Below are 17,400 nucleotides of genomic sequence, written 5' to 3'. Positions count from 1 at the left end.
AGATTTGCATGGAGGAGATTTTGGATATCTTGTTTAGTTTTTGAATAAGCTAGTTAACATTGGGGAAAACCCTGTGGGGTTCAAAGCTCAATAAATCAGGCTGGAATTAGATATTGAAAAATCTCTCTGAGCAAACCTTCAAAGTATTGTGGAGTATAAGACTGAATAATAAGTTGAGCTACTAAATAGTAAATTAAGGTTGCAAGTTGCAACAGTTTGATAAAAATGCATTTTGCGAGAATGGCCCTTGAATTGACAATTTCCCATATTCCCCAATTCTATGGAGAGACATCAAATCAGTGCAACAGCAGATTAGGGGAGTTTATGGTTTATGCACATTACATTCCTACACCCAAAGCTCCTGGAGATGGTAATGCCTCTAATTATACCATTGTGTGTGGTTTGAATGCAATATCCACTTATGGCCTTATCTCACCTGTCTATAAGTAAACAGTATAATTGCATTCATTCTCAAATATGAAATAGCATTCATTCAGGTTTGTTGTTTACCTTGCTTGGCTCACGGAAGTGCTGGAGCCTGTCACAGCTGCTTTGGGTATGTGTTATTGTGCATTGTGTTTTTGCAATTCATACCATTATACATCTCATGAATTGTCATTATGGTCACACTCACCATTTAGCCTTGGTGTACAGGTACATTTCAATCATGCATTTTGGGGCTGGATACATGTACTCTGCATTCACATTAGGTTGAGATTTCTCCTGCTCATGTTGACTTCAATTAGGCAATTCAATATTTCTGTAAATGATTGTTCGAAAATATCAGAATATTATCCTTACAAATAAAGCGTTCAATGGTTGATAGTTATTAGCTTCAAAGCCACACTTGTATGTTGCTATGTCACGAGAGGTAAAATTATCCAAACCTGTCTCAAAAGCTGACCAACATGCCAGCGAAACTGAAGATGCAGTGGGTTATCAAATGAAAGCATTTGGAGGAGGACCTGTAATGACCTAATGTTTGGCTGCCTTTAGGCAAAGAAAAGCAACAGCATCTCCTGCAAAATGACGAGTCCCGCTTGAGGAGAGACGAGCCTCACAGTTAGTAGTCATTTCTCACTGATAAAACTACCCATAATTCAATCTTGCACTTAAAATGAAAGGTGCAAAACAAAGCTCTGTACCCGCGATTAAATTAATGTTGTTGTTTTTTTTCATTCCATTTGTTGAAATATAATATATTGGCGGCAACACTTTATAATAACTACCCCTTATTTAGTCTTGATGAATAATGAGTTAAAGTGCATATGACAGGTTTTAATGCTCTGGATAATATTACTTATTTAGAAGGATAACATCACTTGCAAAATTATAATTTTATTTCAGTGAAGCAGCAATTTTAATGAAGAAATCTTGGGCAGTTTGACTCACTCATTTCCTATTGACTTAACAAGGTTAGCACGGCAACAATTTAAAATTGTTTGCCTTCATCTATGTCACTTCCTGTCGCTGTCCAATAAGGGAGGGAAACTATAAACATCACAAAGATGGTCAAAAGAAAGCCTGGTACAATCTTTAGTAAAATCTTAAATATAACTGTGTTAACTATGTTTTAGCAAAAATTGTGTCTAATGTGTCATATGCCCTTAATTAACCTTGAACAATTAATAGCTACATAACAATAACAAATCGGTATGTGAATAACTATTTATTATAACTGTAGTAGTTAAAGGGATATTTCAGGGCCTCATTTCCTAGTTATCCAGAGTGTTGCTGATACCTGGAGATATTTTTTTTGTCATTCATGCAGTTCTTATGTTTGAAGAGTTTCGTGGCGCTAGGCTAATGCAAGGCTAGCGCATTTCTACGATGTCAGCTAGCCTCACACACTCCATAGTGCACCTGAGGCAAATCATTTATAACGCCAGACTAACCATATAAATATGTAGCCTAGCGCCACGAAACTCTTCAAACATAAGAACTGCATGAATTACAAAAAAATATCTCCAGAAATTAGCAACACTCTGGATAACTAGGAAATGAGGCCCTATGTCAAAAATCCTGAAATATCCCTATAAGTAGTTATTATGTGTTTGTCACACTTTACTGAATTGTTCATCATTAATTAAGGATAAATAAGGTGTAGTTATTATAAAGACTATTGGTATCAAGTAAGTAAATGTCAAGACTGTTATATGTTTGTTATATATTACTATGCATTTCCTCAGATGAAACCAGTTAATATTTCATCCAATATGACCTAAATAATCCAAACACCGCTGTACATATAACCAGAGCCTGTAACACTAACACCTCTTTCTCCTTGTGCCACTTCCTGTAACTGGATTGTCTCGTTCCTGTCACATCTCGGCGGACAGCTGAAACTGTGCTCATGCATTTACACATCTCCTGATTTCTTTTTTTATTTCTTTTTTATTTTTTTGAACCTCCTCCTCTCGCTCCAACTCTCCCATCTTTCCCGTGGCCCTAATCAATCAGCATCAGCCCCTGCCCGCCCTCCTCAGTGGCTCGACGACCTTACATCTCTCACTGCGCTGTCACAAGTCCCCTGCCTTTAGTCCCTGGCCAATGCCACGCACCGACATCTGCGGCTAATGTTGCAGCTGACAGGCCGGGGCTCCCAGACATTTCCAACCTCCCCATTTCATTTTTTATTTCATTTTTTTTTTTCTTCATGGCACGGGATTTGTTAGGTGTTTATCCCAGGGCTTGAAAGGCTCAGTGCCACTCAGCGAAGCGGGGATATATAGACAAAGACAAATGGTGAGCGAAGCAGGTGAAATGAAGAGGAAAGGAAACACAATGATAAAATGAGACCATCCACTTCCTCTACGCTACAAATGGACATCCGGCCACCCGTGAACCTTTACTTTAAAAAAGAATAGACCAAATTGTTATGGTTAGTATGGCTTTCCTCCCTGTTGACTCGCTTGATCAACCACCCTGCGCAAATGGCAAACAGGTGGACAGTAATTCCATAGCAAGACGTTTTGTTTATCGAGCCGGAGCCAAAAGCAGGAGAAACAGACCAGCTTCTATGTAATAATAACAAATGAGCTTATGTAATAGCAGCAGTTGAACAAGCGTGTGTCTGCGCGGCTTTGTGGGAAACAAACAAAATGCTGACAACGTTGTTTGCTTTTCATCCGGTTTACATTGAGGAAAATGGCTTAATTCTGCCAAGACTTTCTGAGATGACAAATAAGGCGGGAGTTGCGATCCCAGGGGTTGCGCCCGCTCACACTGTTTGCCGATCTCTGTATATTTAACGCCAAGAGTAGATTGTACTGCGCTAAATCGATCACCTGCTAATTGGAGGATTGTGCTGAGCAGAGCCTGTCTTTTGTAACCTGTTAAACCTGCCCTTCTATGCAGAACGTCATCTTCTTGTTAGTTAACTGGTGAAAACTACTGAAATGCTGCTAACGGAAACATATACCTTATATTTTTTCATACCACAGAACGTACAATAATGCCGTATTTTGAAAGTGCATCACCGCAGAACTTGAATATCCTACTTTGCAAGAAACATACTTTTTAAATCAGCAAGTTCACTGGGTTGTCTATGTGGGGGCACATTGTTAGTTCAGCTGCCCAAGGATATTGCGATGCTGAAAAATAAACTGTTCATCGCAGAATATTTTGTTGAGTTGTTCTGGCTTTATTCCTGAAAATCTGATCTTTTTTTTTGGATTGGGCATCCAGCTCTTAGCCAGTGGTTCCCAACGTAAGGGTTGGGACCCCCTGGGGGGTTATGGGACATTGAAGGGGGGGGGGGGATTTTGAGACAGTATTATTGGACATTTCTGACATTGAATTTCATGTATTTTTTTATTCAAGCAGTACTAAGTAACTTGTTTACCTTAATAAATCCTTTGCATAGTTCCTCTGGGGGTAATACAAGTGTTTATGGGATGATTGGGGGGTCTTTCATCTCCCCCTGGTGTCTTTAGCCAGTAAACCACCCTTGCAGCTTTCCCTGCTCCGACCCGGAGGCCCCAATACATACTAATGGAATCACGAAGAAGAAGATAACAGGCTAACGCTCGAGCAAAGCTGCGGGCTAGCGCCACTTAAACAGTATATATAGCAAGTTTGAGTGAAAAAAATGATCTCCATTATGTAATTCTATGTACAATATCCCTCTCTCCCGTTGTCTTTTCTGTCAGCGTAGTATTTACTCTCACGGACAATTAATGAGTACAAAACCGCAACATGCTACGACACCTGCAGTGGCGCTTATGGCCTCTAGGGGCACGAGTTACTTAGTACTGCTTTAAGATACATGTCAAAATACAATATCCAAACTAACATCATTAAACCAGATTTTAAATGTTTTGCTTTTTCAATTATTATTAATGGTGATTACATTTTACAAAAGGGGGTCCGGAGTTGTTGGTTAAGTGATTTTCGAGGTCGCGGCCTGAAAAGTTTGGGAACCCCTGCTCTAAGCTGCTTGAGAGTCCAGGCCCAGCTACAGCTGATGGTACTGCATTAGGAATTAACAAATGGGGCTTTATTCATCTCTAATGATGAGCTGTGCATTTTGGTTTAAAACCATTTTATTTATCCTTTGCTGGGATACACAGGTGTCTGTTGTGTGTTAACAAGTTTTAACAACCTTCCCAAGGGTGTCACTTCATCTGACGTGTAATATTAAGTACAGGATTTGAAAAGAGTTGTTGAGTGTACAGTACTGTGGCTACTTCCCATCAAATTAAAATGTACACATACTTGCTCTGACAATTTTCAGTTTTCTGGCCTATCCACTACAAAACATTGTGCCAAAGGGAGGGAATAAAAACCTTATTCCGATGTGGTTTGTCCTTTCCTTTGAGGAGTTCCTGATGTCCTCAGTGCTCCGTCTTCCTCCCACAGTCCAGAGGAGACGTGCAGGTTAATTGGTGGCTCCCAATTGTCTGAGGGTGCGAGAGCGAGTGTGAATGGTGTCAGTCTGTTCGTCAGTCGAGTGATGAACTGTCAGCGTGCAGTGTACCTTCGTCCGAGTGTCACCGGGGAGGCACGGAGGCAGCAGTAAAGATAATGGATAATGGTCCCAAGCAGAGCGCGGGAGAAAGGCAAGCTCACAGTTAAGCACAGCCGCGAGCGCTTTGGATAGTTTTAGATTCAGAGGTCACTGCGGCAGAAGACAGTAATCAAGAGCAAGTCTCAAAGTCTTTCTGAACCGACCCGCTATGTGGTTATTGTAAATATATCCGAATAGGTTGTTTTTCTTTTTTTTTTTCATCCAAAATGACGTCTTCCCAGCTGGTGAAGGTGATGTTCCTGTGTTGGCAGAAAGTCACGGAGGCAAATTGAAAAACAACAAAAGGTTCAAAGAGTAGTCTGGTGGATTTGTTTCGTCTCAGCTGAAGACGTTTCATCTCCGAGATGTTTTCTGTGTTTGCAAGACAACTTGTGATCCAAGCAAGGAATAATCTGTGGTGAGGTATCGATCACCGCTTGGATCCAGGAGCATTTCTCCATTTTCGCAAAACAAAAGTAGTGTCAAACTCTAGCCACAAAGCAAGGCCAATATATATATATATGTCTTAATATGATTAGTTCTTCTAGTAAATGACTTCTGTGAGGACTTGTTCAGCTCAATAGATAAATCACGTTAAATAGAAAGATCTTTGGCTCAAGCCCAGATAGGTTGTGCCAGTTAATCTTCATCTGACTCAGAACCATCTGGGAAACCCTATTGGCGCTTTAATTTATTGTTTATCGTATTTATTTTAATTGAGTGCTTTTGCTTGAATTGTTTTATGTAGCCAATTCGCATAAGTGTCACAAGGGGACCATATAAAGCTCCTTTTCTGAAATACATACCACAGTTAGTTTTGTCAGAGCGGTGTTTACGCTTTTGTGAGCTCCCTGTAGGCCATTTTCACAGACACAACGAGGCACTGGTTCGACATACAAATCGCCGGTTTATCACTGACACAACAAAAAATGCATCACACATTTTTAAGCCTATGTTTATACCTTAGAAAATAAGCTTGTACTTTTCTACTCAGTGTAAAATCACTAAAACGTGTTGATATGTTTTCTGTGGTGCTAATGCAACCAAAAGTACTTGAGCATGCAGCGACAGAGATACTTTGCCAGGTGCTTTCATTTCTTATATTAGAGGGAAAAATGTGTAGCAAATATCACGCTTTGTTCTGTAAAAGTATTAACCGACTGCTTTTCACACGTGGCAGTTCTTTAAAAGCTGCACAAAGAGAAGGCGAAAAGGCCACGTGTCCAAACTGAAGTGTGATTATTCCTGTTTTCTAAAAACATCAAAGTAACCCAGATAGAAGACATTGACATGAAATAGCTTCACCGCAAATATTGGAAGTTGATCCATTGATCCAAACGTGATAATCCTGTAATAAGACCTGGCTTTATTAAATGAAGAAGTTGAATTATTCTTCAATGACCAACATCTGACTGATTATCATTTTCAATATGTATGAGGTCCAACATGTCGCAGCATATGTGTGTGTTTTATCTGGAGAGAAAACTATTTTACTAATTATGTAAAAGGGATATTTCTGAAAGTTCATTAGCATCAGTTTTAATTATTCAACAGTGAAGATGAGTCTATCGACATATGGTCCGGGGGTAACGACATTTAATAAGAATCCTCCTGGTAATAATTGACTTAATTAGACGTGAATATTGTCATTATTAAAATGCCATTTCAACAAATCACACGTAACCTTTTTGTCTTTCCCAGTGTAAAGATTTCTTCAAAGCCGGTCGAGGCATTTACGAAGACTTCTGCCGGAGACTGCCTTTCTACATCTCGGACTTCACAGATGGTAGGCCTGACTTGTGACCAGAAATGAATCATCTTTTCCTTATTACGCCACGCTGGGGGGGTTGACGCTGGCAGCCCCTCACTGGTCTGTCAGCCTTTGCCTCGAATACATCTGCGCTTCATCTGTGTCGTATCCAGTCCACTCAAATGACCAGTCGTGATGTCTTACTATTGGAATACGCTGCAAAATATCCACTGTGATTGTCATCTCTCCCCGAAATATGAAACACTGGTGCATTGGGCCTTTGCTCCCAGCAGGTTTTATTGACCCATCAAACCAGTCCCTATTCACGAAGCAGAATATTGCCCGCGTAAATGTCTGCTGCAGAGCCATGGACACGACTTGATGTTTTGATGTATATATCTGCTTCCAGCGTTTCTAAATCACACAATTCTAGGACGGAATGATACAGTTTCCAGTTCTGGTATGTGTCCACAACCCGTACCAAACCTCAATGTCCAATCCATTTTAAATGTACAGCAGTCGGCCAATACGTTTTTTTGTGTGTTATTGTTACTGTACAACCAGCATGTCAGGAAATACCCCTCCCAATACTTTAACTGAGCCAGTAAGTGATAACCAACCTTAAATGTAGAAGTAAACAAAGGCACACTTTTAAATAGTAAATTACAAGGTGGATTTAGTCAAATATGTTACTTATGGGGCACAACTGCTTTAATAGTGTATACTTATACCTCAGAATAACACCTAGAGGTCCCACAAATAGAGTTTAAAGCTCCAGAGAGTCCAGTTTTACATTTATTACTTACTTTTCTGCACTTGCAACAGCTGCCAGTGGGCAAACTCAGTTATGTAGTATTTTAAACATGCGGCGATATAATGGGTCAATAACAACACGTTACATTTATTTTATGCCTGGGACTTTTTTCGATGCGATTGAAAATATTAATCAAAATGAATCACACTTTTTCCTTTTCCTTTTCCTGCAGATGTTGCTGAGGGACAAACACCGCGAAAAGCCAAAAACAATCTTACTGTCAAACTTGTTATTCACACAGTTGAACCGCAGACTTATTTAACGCAGTACTAAGTAACTTGTTTACCTAAATAAATCCTTTTCGTTGTTCCTCTGGGGGTAATACAAGTGTTAATGGGATGATTGGGGGGCAAAACTAACTAGCTCCACTTGAACAGTATTTATAGTCAAGCCTGAGAGAAAAAAAAATCTCCATTGTGTAATTGGATGTAAAATATCCCTCTTTCCCTTTTTCTTTTCTGCCAGTGTAGTATTTACTCTAACGGACAATTAATGAGTAAAAATACATAACATGCTACGACACCTGCAGTGGCGCTTATGGCCTCTAGGGGCATGAGTTACTTAGTTCAGATCAGTCTCCAATGTCTTGGGGCAGGACAAAATAAACTGCTATTGTCTTTGAAGTGTTTGAAATGATCACACAGGCCTAGCATCTCTTCCATAAATTATGCTTAAAAGTGATTAATTAAAAGGACATATTTAACTCGATTAAGAATTTCAATCAAGTCTCAAACTAATTTAATCATAAATAGCACTTTCTGTCCTGCATGAGCAAAACTACCACTGAATGAGCCCTGGCCTCGTCTTATATTTCATTCAAAAAGCCGTAGGCTACAGCATCACCTCACGTCTGGCTCCTCCCACGTTCTCTTTGCCATGAGTTTTCCTGTCGATTCTCCACCTTATGTTTTGTGAACCTTTTGGAAAATAATAATCATATTATGAAAGCAGCGCGTCCAACATCAGTGCGATCACATTACGGCCCCATTAGGATGTTTTATACCAAAATGACCTATCTATCATTTGGATAAAGGCAATAACTGCAGCACATGATGGATGACAGCGAGCCAAATGAGCTGTTTTAATAGTGAAAGCTGCAGTGGTTTACCTGCATGTACTGTTGAATAATGAACTGCTGTTTGTGTCATTTGGAAATTAAGGCCTCCTCCTCCGCTCCATTACGAGGTGATGTGACTCATGCGTTTGTGTGCTTTGCCCCCAGGTATCGTTGGCAGTAATAAAACGCTGCTCAAGTACATGACGACAGCCATCTTCCTCTACATCGCTATCCTCCTCCCCGCCATCGCGTTCGGGTCGCTCAACGACGAGAGCACACGCGGAGAAATAGGTACAAGCACCTGTTTGGGTTTTTCACCGTGAGAAAGTAGTGGTTAAACGCTACAATGTCCTGATTACTGCAAGCCCATAAATTTCAGCTTTTTCAGCCTTGAAAAAAACATGTCCTTGAGTTTTTTGTCAGGAGTCAGTTTACAGAGCCAACATTTGATACAGGCTTTAAACCAAGAAAAAAAAGATTGAATGTTTTGTGTCAAATTCATGCATATTAGATAAAACTTTGGCAAGTTCATAAAACAATAAGCCGGCAGTCATTATGGGACTGGAGTTCAGAAGTGTTTCATTGGACAAAACCAGCCCCTTTTATCTGCCATTATGTAATAGCTTTAATCGGGGTCAGTGAGAGAGAAAATGTAGAAATTGCGCCGTACAACTTAAGTAATGCTTAAAATGATAGGGTTTAGACAACTTTTAATTTAAAAGCTGAAACAAAATATATATTTCTGACCTTGAAAATGTCCTTCAGATTCGAAGCTCTTCCTCAGCAGTTGCTATGTGATAAAAGCCGAAATCTACAATAGCCACATTGATTAGAGTCACATTTTCAGAGCAGTTATACATCAGAGCTCATTAATCATATCTCCTGAGAGGTTTCCCCCGTGTGATCGCTGCGTGTCTGTGCAGATGTCCGCAAGACCATCATCGGCCAGAGCATCGGAGGGGTCATTTACTCGCTGTTCGCCGGCTCTCCGCTGGTCATCCCTCTCACCACAGCACCTCTAGCCATCTTCATCAGCGGTACGTGCCCTTAAAACTGGATTATTTACACGTCAAATGAACCGCAAAGTGATTCAACAAAGTCAATTACATTTGCTATCTTAACAGTATCACCGTTTTTTTTTGTCTGTCATTGCCTTGTGACGTGTAGGTCATTATAACACTTGTTCAAAGGCAAAGGAATCTTCTACAAGGGCGCCTCAGAAGTAAAATGTCTTTTTTTTTTTATGCGCGAGATGTGGAACTTCAATTTCTATTTCATCGTCACCTTAAATTGGATATGCAACACCAATATAATTAAATAAAAATGCTGCATGAAGATTTGGGTGACGGCAATTGCCTTTTTGCAAATGGATAGTCACAAAATACAGAAAGTAAGAAGATTACGTTAAATATCAAAGCCACCTCGTTGTATAAAAGAGAAAAACCACATCATCGCGGTAATTGAATCCGCAAAATTCCTGCCTTTTTTTCCCCCCCAGAACCCTGATGTTACGTAAGCGCTGGTTGCCAAAGCCTACGGGGTCACAAACTAACTCATGGACATGTAAAGTTTATATTCCGCGCGGAGAGACAACAGAGCATAAGTGCGGTCTGCCTTTTAGCCAGCAGCAGTAGTTTGGATCTAAAGCGATTTGACGGAGAGGGAAGCTGAGGATGGGCCCAGTGGTGAGGGCTGCGATGCCAAAGCACACTAAGAATAAGACCGGAGCCGCTTGCCTGTTTGTGGTGTGGCCATCTTGGAAGTAAATAGGTTACACTTACACTAAGCACATTCTCAGGGGAATAATTACGGCAGTGTTTTCCAGCAGCCAAACATCAGCAGAACAATGGTCTATTTGTGAAGTCGTAACTCATCAGCGCTGAAATCTGCTCAACATTACAACCAAATAGCTGTGTTTTTATGAGCATTAGTCATTCTGAGATCTGAATGAAATTCTTCTCACCATGTTTGGATGAATGTTTTACAACTGCTGTTAAAACCCTTGTTGTAAACGTCTTTGTTCTTTGTGCTTCCGTGCTTCCAAAGAGCCGTGTGAAAAAAACATGTTTCCATCCACACAGTTTGACTAAAGCACATGGATTTGTCTAATTAACTCCCCTGACCATTACAACCATCCAAACCCCATGGTAAGCTACAACAAGAGAGTCCACAGAGATCATTTCCAGATTTGTTTTGAGTTGACGTGGGCTGGGTACTGTTAATAAAATGTTACCAGTACTTTATCTTTTGATACCTATACTCAAATATTTGTCATCTATAGAACCTGAAAAACTGGGATTTTGGGGGGGGAAATGGGGGGAATTTGGTAAATATTGTGGCAAAATCAGGAAAAATTGTGTAAAAATATTTTGGAAAAAATGGTTCAACAATATGGAGGGGGAAAAAAGGGAATACGTTTGGTTTAAAATATTGTGGAGGAAATAGGGAAATTATTAGTATTTAAAAAAAAAATGAAAAAACAAGAAAAAAATGGGGCAAAAAATTGAGAAGAAAAAAATGGGGCAAATATTGGAAAAAACAGGGAGAAAAAAAAACATTTATTTGTGACAACCAAGTCACTTTGTTAAAATGCTGTCTCTGGACAAACATCAAAACTTGGATCTGAAGATATAGGATATTTTTTCAGTACCTACTTTAATTTTTTCGATACTGGTAGTACCTAAACCCTTTTTTGGATACCAGATGGGTTATTGTTTAGCCCTAGAGTTGACTCAATAAAGCCATACTTGAATTGTCAGTTCAAGCCACAACTCTCATACTGCACCATTTATTAGCACCAACCGATCACAATACTTATTATATTACAGTAGTCTTTTTCAAAAACATTGTATTGCCAAAAACTCACTCTGCTTTCCTCGTCTCACTCCAAATAAAAATGTGTAACAATGTTCTGTCGATTTCCCCCCATGTCTGAAGGGAGAAGAGTCCAGTGTTGTGTTAAACTTGTATATTTTCACACAGGATCAATACTTAACAAAGCATATTTTACATTCATATTGATTGAATAAGCATTGATCAGTCGGCTTGTTTGTTTACCTTGCACACATTATCTGGAACACCAGGCTGAATTTTAATGAATTTACTCTTAGAGACTCTTTTGGGCACAGAATGCAGACAGTGAATGATTGTGTTGCAGTTCATGTGGTCTTACTCTCGGCTCTTTTTCCGCAGTCATTCGAGGTATATGTGATGACTACAACTTGGACTTCCCCGCGTTTTACGCCTGCATCGGTCTCTGGAACTGCCTATTCCTCATACTGGGGGGCATCTTCAACCTCAGCCTATTAATGAAGCTCTTTAAAAGGTCTTGAATTTTCACTTTAATATGTGCAAAAATCCAATGGTGCTTGTTGTAACTTTATATTATTCTTTCTACAGATAATATTTCAGCAGATTTCTTTGTACAGATGAAAAGTATCAAGGTTATTTCAGTATTTTCTTGTTTGTGTGCTTTGCAGGTCGACGGAGGAGGTCATAGCACTGTTCATTTCTATTGCATTTGTCGTTGATGCAGTCAAAGGCACAGTTAAAAGTAAGTCTCCCTCTGTTGCCTATGCTGGAGTGTTGCAGCCCCTCTACAGATTGGTTTAATAATTATAATTCATTATATTCAAAATAATCTGTGTTTTATTGCTTTTGATTACATACAAAATAACTGTAAGCTAAATACTGATTTAAAGGAGTACATTTTAACAAGTACATGTGAATTTCCTTCCAAACTGGATTCTTTTTAATGTTCTTGTGCAGACGAGCTTTGGGAGCCGCCCTGCAGTGACCCCACTTTGGGAAACACTAGCTGGCACATTAATTTAGAGTTGGCTTTAGTCTTCTCTTTGGGCTTCTGTCTTTGACTCATTTCAAATGATGAGTCAAACTTGGCTTTTACTATTTGTTAGCAGTTTGTTTGTTTAAAAAATCAGATGCTGTTTGGAAACTTAGGCTTTGTTATCATATTCAGAATGAATCAGGGTAACTCAATGGCAAAATTTGCGCTCTGTTTTTTTATTCTTCTTATAAAGAATATATAAGAGTCTTTTGTCTCCAAACAACTTTCAGTGTTTTCATTGAAGCGTATTGAGTCATCGTCTGTACCCTATAGAACAGAGTCTACAAAGTACAGAAGATGACTCAAGAACCTTCATTGAAGATCGACAATGCCTGTATCACTGAGGGCCTACACAGACAACTTTCAGTGTTTTTAATTTTGACACCTCAAAACAGAGATGAGAGCGATGACAGGAACAATAGTTAGTGTTGGAGTAAGTTTTAACTTTACTTTATGTTGATTCAGCTAAATGCTGTGTTAGACCTGACATTTATTACATAAGTGTGATCCTTTAGTGATCATTTGAATTTGTCACTGTTTGAAAGTGTGCAGCCTCATCCTGGCGTATTACTGGCTCAGTGACTGTGCAAACCAGGAGCTGGTCGTCAGCTATGACTAATCACAAATGGGGCGTCACATCTGCTGTCACAGCCAGCAGCACCTCGGACTTAGCAAAGTGTCATTCCTGCAGCCAATTACAACACAGCCCCATCTACAAACCTTCAACAATTAGGTGTGTTTAAGATGCCGTTGCGGCTCGCCTGGATGATCGGCGAGAGTAGCCGGCGCAACGGGGGCGGAGAAAAAAGTCTGAAGCCCATCCGACCACTCCACATGCAGAGAACAACGAGAGTGGCCTCAGATCAGCGTCTCGTTCAGATATCGCCTTCATTTAAAGTTTATCCTAAATAAAAGTCATTCACCTCCTGCTCTGTTTCCTTTACTCCAGAGACATCATTCTTCATCAGAGAAAACTTTCCCATTCGTTTGTTCAAGTTTGTGAGATAAAACACGTCCTTTTAAATCATTAGTTTGTTCTGAAAAGCATCAAACATGAGCTCTATTTTAGGAGCTTTAACTTTAATAGTTTCAGTCATAGTTTATTTGTTCAGATCTAAAGAGGAGAGAGGAGGGGGCGAGGAGCACGTTTCTGATCACAGCGGACTCGTATCCAATCACCTGAGCGTGAGCCGCGGACAGGTGGGCGTTTTCCCGTCATGCACGGGGCCGTGGAGCCGCTGCAGTTGCCTCTGGAGAGATGCAGCGGCTGATCAAGTCGGCTGCTCTCGTTGGGGTCTCACGATCTTTCCGTGCCCCACGTGCCCGTGACATCAGAGCCCGTCTGGAGCAAGTCGGACAGCAGTCGGCTGTAAAAACTACGTCCGTCTGGCTCATCTCAAACACACCTATTATCAAACTGACTCACGAGACGAGTCCTGCTTTGAAATTGCCTTTTCAACATCTTATCTAATCACTTCTCACTCATCAAAGCTCTTCAGTACAAGTAACTATGAAAATGCTGTACAATTATTCAAATGTAATTTAAATATGACATTAATGTTACTTAACAGAGGGCTCTTTCTAAATCTGTCAATTAAAAGTAGATTTACAGAGAAGAATAGAATATAAATAGATTTTATTGGCTCGGAAGAAAAGTTTGTTGTATAACTTTGGTAGGTCGAAGCACTTAAAAGTTGAACTCAAATGCATTAAATCAATGGAGATTTTAATCCCGCTCGAGGCATTATTTCACATTTGCTGCAGCTCGTCCTGGGACAGTGTATATCATAACTGCTCTGCACTTTCATTTGGAAAAAGTTGAGAGCGAGAATCTGTTGTTTTCGTTCAGTGTTGAGAAACTATTTGTAAAACTCGCTCCCGACATATTTTCATTACCATAACATTAACTTGGGGCGTTCTGCTGACACTTTGAATCCCAAACACCTTGTGGAACCAAGAGCGGATATTATAAAGCCACTGGTGTTGCCTGAACAACTTCACATCTTCTGTAATGGAAAGCCACTAAGAGTGAATATGACCATGAACTCACCGACAACAGCACTATACTGACACTATAGTATACTAGTGGTGTCATTCTTCAAAGGAAATGTAAATGAGGGTAGAGAGAGGGAGAGAGGCGAGTGCAAGGTCCACAAGCTTGATTATCTTCACATAAGGAAGATGCTCATCACTCTCTTCCCCACAACATTCATCACGTACTGTATCATTAGAATATTAGAATATCAACAATCTCAAATGGTACACTAGGCATTTATTAGAATTATGATGCTTGTTCTTGTGAGGGGAAGTTGGAGTTTGTACTTGACCACTCTTGGGATCATCCCTGTGCTTTGCATACCTTTGTAAGGAAGGTTATAAGACAAGTAAATGAGGCAAACATATGGCACACAGTGTACCATATGTTAAGTACCATAAATATACTCAAAATTGTAGAGTGAGTAAAGCTGACAGAACTGATTGAATTCAAATTGAAGTGAAGTCGATCTAGAGTCCCTAAGATGCTTTTTAAAAATGTTTTTAAAGTTCAGAAATATGTGAAACATAAACGGTCTTAGCCTTATTGTGTATGACACGGCAGTATTTCAAGAAGTGAATAGAGTAGAAATTGCATCTTCATTTTAAATTTGCTTTGAACATCTAATAAAGAAGCTGTTACAGCTCATTAGGCAGATGTTAGCTGCTGGTGTATAGTTAGCAATAGCACACCACATTCTTAAATGACTTATAAATCTTTTAGGTATCTTGAACTCTCCGTATAGTGACTGGACAGGGTTTGTTTTAGTGATGCAAAGTGAACAACTCAAACTGACAAAAGGGATTTTGTTCCTGTGGGAGTGAATCAATCCTGACTCCTGAAATGTAGTTTATGTTGTAGTGGCTGTTTAGAAAGCTGGAGGCTCAAGACAATCTTAACAGTGTTTCTCACTACACAGCAAAAACTGTGGTGTTAATTTGACTCAATTAGAGTCAATTTTAACACTTTCTCAGACTTTATATGGTAAGACACTTTTCTGAGTTAACTTAACATTTTCTAAAGTGTTATCTCAGTTAACACTGAACAGGGTTACCAATTAACCCTTATGTCGGGGTTATAGTAACACACCGAGTATTCAAAATAACACTCAGAGTGTTTATAAATAACACTTTTTTGAGTTACTTGCAGTAACTTAAATTACACTTTATGGAGACTTAAGTTTACCCTTTCCTGGAGTTAATTCAACATTTGAAGGAGTAATGGCTATACACTTTACGGTCTTAAATACCAACCTACTTTTCAAAATAAAATCCCATGAGTCATGTTCCTTTAAAACATTTATTCACATTAAAAACATTGTGAATGGTGGAACAATGTACATAGCTTTCTCTGAAACATTGAAACACACTGAAAGCATGGTAGTGCTCATCAAAAGGGTCAAAAATGTTACAGTCATCAACAAATAGTACTTCACCAATTTCCAGGTTTACCTCCATTGCAGTCCAAATCACAAGTCCAGCTTTACTGTATGTTCAACACCATTAACTCTCGCCCGCTTGCTGAGAACACTTCTTTTGACGTTTCAGGCAGATATTGTTGACCACTGACCACATCTACCATTGCCAGGTAGCCGCTGTCATCTTCTTCGGTGGTCCAAAAGCGAGGATGTAGGGATGTTGACTTTTGTGATTCTGGAGATGTTCTCCAAGCTGCAGCATGACTGGGGCCCACTGAAAAAAAATACAAGACACTATTATTCATAAATGGTAAATTTAAAAGATTGAACACTTGATATTCATTCAAAAATGTATTACCTTGTGAAAAACAACAAGTCGTTCAATTGCATCAGATGCACTGATTTTGGGGGCTTTTGGTCCTCCAGGCGGTGGTGGAAGGAGATGAATCAGGAGCAACAGGGATTTCATTTTGTCATCGAAAGCTAAAAGCAGATAAATCATTGGACAAAGTAAATTACCTCTATGGAAATTAAAAGAGATAAATGCTACCAAAAGGACTAGTGTCATTTTAAGTGTGTGCAGGCTAAACCCTACTTTTAAAAATACTACCACAATGTGAAAACACTCACTTCACCAAGGGTATTTACAGATGATGCTTGTGCTGTCTGGATCAGGCATCGAAGCTCAGGTGTTGAGCTAAGCTGCTTGGCCTCTCGGACGATGCCTTGGTTTCCTCGTCAAACAAAAGTGTGATGTCCTGATTAACCTGCAAAAAATAATACCAGACTGACCAGAACTGTACAAACGAGCCACTACTTAGAACATCAAAATGAACATACCGAGCCTTATGTGTCCAGAAACCTTGGATAGATGGAAAGGATGTGACTACTTTGAACCACCAGACTTGTCCTTCAACACGGTCTCAATTACTGATAAAAAGATGGAAGAAAACATTACTTTAGACAAGAGAACAAACAAATTAAAAAGACATAAACTAAATACCTCAGCTTGTTTCGCAGATGCGGCCTCGGTCTCCTCGACTCTTGGTTGCGGATGCATTAGAACTTACGCTTGCGTAAGACATCTCAGATGCAGATGAAACAGAGCAGTCGGGAAATTCTTGAAAACAAAAGACGAGTTATACTTTACATTTTTCACACAGTAATGGCTATTTACATATGATAAGAATCACACCATCATCTGAGAAAAGTGCTAGCACAGGTTCACCTAGAGTCTGGTGAAGGTGATCACTGAATATTTCTTCATCCACTTATGTTCCAGTTGAACCCTTTAATGTAAGGTTTGCTTCAGGTAGCAAGCAGGACCTCTCAATTACTGAAAGACATTCACAGAAAAACAGTTACAAATAATATTTAATTGACTAGAATTATGAAACAACAGTCTACATGCAGCAGTTTGTGAGGAAATTATGCATATCTGGCCTTAAATAAAATTTCACGGTGCATTGCTT

The 17,400-nt window shown here is 39.6% G+C and overlaps 1 protein-coding gene across 3 annotated transcripts in view; it reads left to right on the top strand.

Moving 5' to 3' along the window:
• The window catches only part of slc4a11 (solute carrier family 4 member 11), a 77,838-nt gene that overhangs the window by 44,189 nt on the left and 16,249 nt on the right, over window positions 1-17,400 (top strand). For all 3 annotated transcript variants that reach the window (XM_079573315.1, XM_079573314.1, XM_079573313.1), the window contains 5 exons: window positions 6,710-6,794; window positions 8,795-8,920; window positions 9,553-9,666; window positions 11,822-11,954; window positions 12,109-12,182. In XM_079573315.1, the coding sequence (XP_079429441.1) occupies window positions 6,710-6,794; window positions 8,795-8,920; window positions 9,553-9,666; window positions 11,822-11,954; window positions 12,109-12,182 (532 nt within the window). The remainder of the gene's footprint in view (window positions 1-6,709; window positions 6,795-8,794; window positions 8,921-9,552; window positions 9,667-11,821; window positions 11,955-12,108; window positions 12,183-17,400) is intronic.

The sequence above is a fragment of the Gobius niger genome (genome assembly GCF_951799975.1).
Source record: "Gobius niger genome assembly, chromosome: 16".
Taxonomy (NCBI): domain Eukaryota; kingdom Metazoa; phylum Chordata; class Actinopteri; order Gobiiformes; family Gobiidae; genus Gobius; species Gobius niger.
The sequence above is the reverse complement of the archived record's forward strand: the minus strand, read 5'-3'. Positions and strand labels throughout refer to the sequence as shown.